This window comes from Diachasma alloeum, unplaced genomic scaffold (assembly GCF_001412515.2).
Source record: "Diachasma alloeum isolate Michigan unplaced genomic scaffold, Dall2.0 Dall_scaffold_00199, whole genome shotgun sequence".
NCBI classification, from domain to species: Eukaryota; Metazoa; Arthropoda; class Insecta; order Hymenoptera; family Braconidae; genus Diachasma; species Diachasma alloeum.
This window is the reverse complement of record NW_021680364.1, coordinates 1,576,968-1,580,572: the sequence shown is the minus strand read 5'-3', so window position 1 is coordinate 1,580,572 and position 3,605 is coordinate 1,576,968. Positions and strand designations below refer to the sequence as shown.

The 3,605-nt window shown below is 38.9% G+C and overlaps 1 protein-coding gene across 1 annotated transcript in view; it reads left to right on the top strand.

Moving 5' to 3' along the window:
- The first annotated feature begins 721 nt into the window (after window positions 1-721).
- LOC107035600 (T-box transcription factor TBX20) overlaps window positions 722-3,605 on the top strand; it is a 35,229-nt gene continuing 32,345 nt past the window's right edge. Inside the window, exon 1 of the mRNA XM_015253087.1 lies at window positions 722-893. Within this exon, the coding sequence (XP_015108573.1) occupies window positions 722-893 (172 nt within the window). The remainder of the gene's footprint in view (window positions 894-3,605) is intronic.

The window sequence follows — 3,605 nt, the reverse complement described above, 5'->3', positions numbered from 1 at the left end:
CACTCCATACCTCTCCCGACGTTCAAACACCCGTTGAAAACGTAAAACAATTGCTTCCACGGAGGCGTGACGGAGTGGTCACCCCATGACTCCGCCCCCCAGGAGTGACTGCGAGCAGACGATTGGCTGAGAGACTCGACTCAAACGTACAATTCATGGAACAAACGGCAACCACGCCCCCAGCGGCCGTAAAAACGTGGGAGCTTTCACGGAGCGATGCGCGCGCATCGTCTCGCACCTCCGTGAACCCAACGACTGGCGGCCGAACCGTCGGCGGCGAAGGGGTGGGGGAAAATGGCTCGAATACGCTGGACAAGCCCCGAGTAAAGCCCCGCGAGGGTCCAATGGAGGTGGTGGGGGGGACTGAGCTGACGTGGGAGGAGTAGGAGGTCAGTGGAGTTCGGGAAGTCGGTGAGCGCAGACGCGTTGTGCCCCCGGATGACTAGAGAAAACGATTTTAAAACGAATTTTCGTGGGGTTTATCATTTTCGGTGCGTCGTGAGAAACATATCAAGAGCATTTTAACCAACTGGTGTTACTGAACGTTTTACCGTGAACTCGTGTTTTATTTATTTTCATTTATTTATTTATTTTACCCTTTGGGCTTGAATTGACGCGAGTGACGATCGAGTGAGTGAGAACAGTCGGAATAGAATAGATAACCGAGCGAGAACTCTGTTTTTGGTTTATTGAATCAGTGAGTTGAATCCGTGAATGAGGTATGTCTACCAAGGGGGAAAGGGGTAAAGCCACGGACTTCAGCATCGCGGCCATCATGGCGCCCAGGGGCTCGACGTTTCGGCATTACCACCTGCAGGGACTTGGTAATGCATCCGGCAATAATGGGGAATGCAACAACAAGGGATTCGTCGCATCGCCGAGTCTCGATAATCGTGAGTTTTTGTTTTCTAACATGTTTACACTGTCCGACGGGCGGTGGTTGTTCTGCTGACACGGAGTCTTCTGTCTATGCGGTCATTGCGCGGTATTTTTTATTCTTCCGGGGATTATTTCGGAGGGGTGAGGGGGCGATGGACCGATTGGGACTGGTGATGTTTTTAGTTTTGGGAGTAAGTGGTGACAGGACACTTGGGTGGCCATCTAGGCGGCAGCAGACTGGAAAGGGAAGGCATCTGACCCACGATCACGTCATATTTCTTCGTTTTTTTGAGTATGGAACTGTTAAATGCGTACATATGTGGACCACCAGTGGATCTGTCAATTTTCGGGATTTAATGGGCTGTGAGCGCTCGAAAATGTCAGCTCGGACATCGAGACGTCCTCGTTTATTGTTTGACATTAGATCTGGTGGAAATTATAGAATTGTAGAGCAGGATTGTATTTTTTTTCTATTTTTTTATTTTTTTTCGACCGGTGAAAGGAATTTAGTTTAAAATTTTATAAGAATTAGAATACATTTTTGTTTTTAAATTAAAGTAATTTGAGAATATTTTTTTTTACAGGATGTTGAGGGTTCTAAATAATGAAACATTATGAATATTAACATTATCAGCATTATTGATATTATTTTTTTATTAATTCTCGTTTGAAATTTATGAAAGTGGCTGTATTAAATGAATGTTTTTTTATTTTTTCTATTGTTATCAAATTTGTTGCAAATTAATGAAAAAACAAGTGGGAAATGGCGCTTGTATTGCATCTAGTACAGTTATTTTTGCTAATAAATTAACAATTTTGCAAATTTTCAAATAAATCAAAATAATGATTATTGCTATCGCCTTCATCTTCGAACTCGGTCAAAAGGACATCTAAACAAATTTTTCACGCCATCATTCAATCAATTCAGAACATTTTTTCAGTTATCGATGAATTAAATTTTAATTAACGGCGATTGATAGGGCTCAACAATACCTATATTAAAAAAAAAAAGATTCTATTCCATCCATTCATTAGCGACCAATTGAAGAACAACTGTGTTTAAAAATTGCATTTTCGGACTTTTTGGATCTTACTGGGTCGATATAACCCGAAAAATCCAAAACTAAAATTTGAACGATTACAAAGCTTCCATTCTTAAGCAAAAAAAAATTCAGAATACATTGGTTTTTCTATTCGCTAAATCCCAACTAATTTAATAACATTTATTACTCCTGATGAGAGATAATATTCGTCCATAAATAATGAATCGTCATTAAAATTATCAGCATTATTGATATCACTCATTTTTAAAATATGACGAGATTTATGCTTCTCATCAACTGCCTGGGTCGGTCCCCCGGATATTTCCCCTCTGCCCGCCCCCTCAACAAATACTCGGTAGCCCAATGATCATCAGCAATCCATTGATTGCTAAATCCCCCAAGGATGAGAACGACCAAGTTTACGACGCGACAAAAATAAAAAGGAAGGCCTCCCTCTCTCCCCGTTTGTTGGCCGTCGGTGAAAGTCCTTCTCTTCAGGGATGACCGCAAGTGGTTTATTGCACTCAATTACCATCGGCAGGATAATTGACGACCGGTTACTCACTAAAGGACTCCTCTCAGACCACTCGCCAGTCATTTTACTGTCCCACAGTCACCCAAGTGCCTCGCTAATATTAACATTTTACACCATCCAATTAAGTACGATAAAACTGAAGATATTCGTTTTCTTTTTTCAACTTAATCCATTATATCCCTTTGAGGTGCGTGTGTTTTTGGTCATCATTAGTTTCTCAATGCGGATTGTTAATTATTCGGTTATGGTAGCGACATGTGACATTTGTTGTTGAAATCAGCTGGAAATTGTGTATTTCATTCTAATTAGGGATTCATTCATTCAAAATTCTATATAATGATACAATCATTACATTATAATCTAAACATTTTCATCGAAGTGGATGTAACAATTGATTGATTACCACTAAAAGATATTTGTTGGAATGAATTTAAAATTTTTTAAATAAAGCAGCATTCATGAAACATGAATAAACGAATCATAATTGTCCAAATCATTTGTTCAGAGGAAAATAGAATAATTCTACTTTCTTAATATTGCGTTTACTAAGTTTTTTTTCGAACAAAATTGATTAGAATTAATAGCTAGAATTACGAGATTATCTCACATTTTTACGTTAACGATAGGAGAATCTGAATGCAATATAGTGAAAATGATGATCGATTTTTTCACTTTGAGCAAATAATATTAATATCCAAATAGAAAATCCTGATGTGAATAAAAAAAGCTGACTCAATATTCCAAATGAATTTTTAACTTTTAATTTGGTGCTGAAAACACGAGATGACAATATTCTAAGCACGGAATTATATTGATGAGATGAACAACAGATTAATTAAATTACCGTGTGAACTAACTAAAAATTGATAACAGCGGCACGAACTTTCACCAGAGTATCAACAAGCATTGAATTCCAGAAATTCCCACTCTAAAGTCTAACTCTTATTCAGTGAGCGTAGAAATTAAAACATGAACAAATCATTTATTCTAATATGAAAATTCAACCGCTGATGAATCGGGACATGATTCCCACCCGTTGTATTGCTTTTGCCACGGGAATGATGATAAACAATCAGCCGAAAACAGAAAAATTAACTATCGAACAGGAAAAAGGGCGCAGGGCAGTCCAAATTCTTCACCCCCCTCCC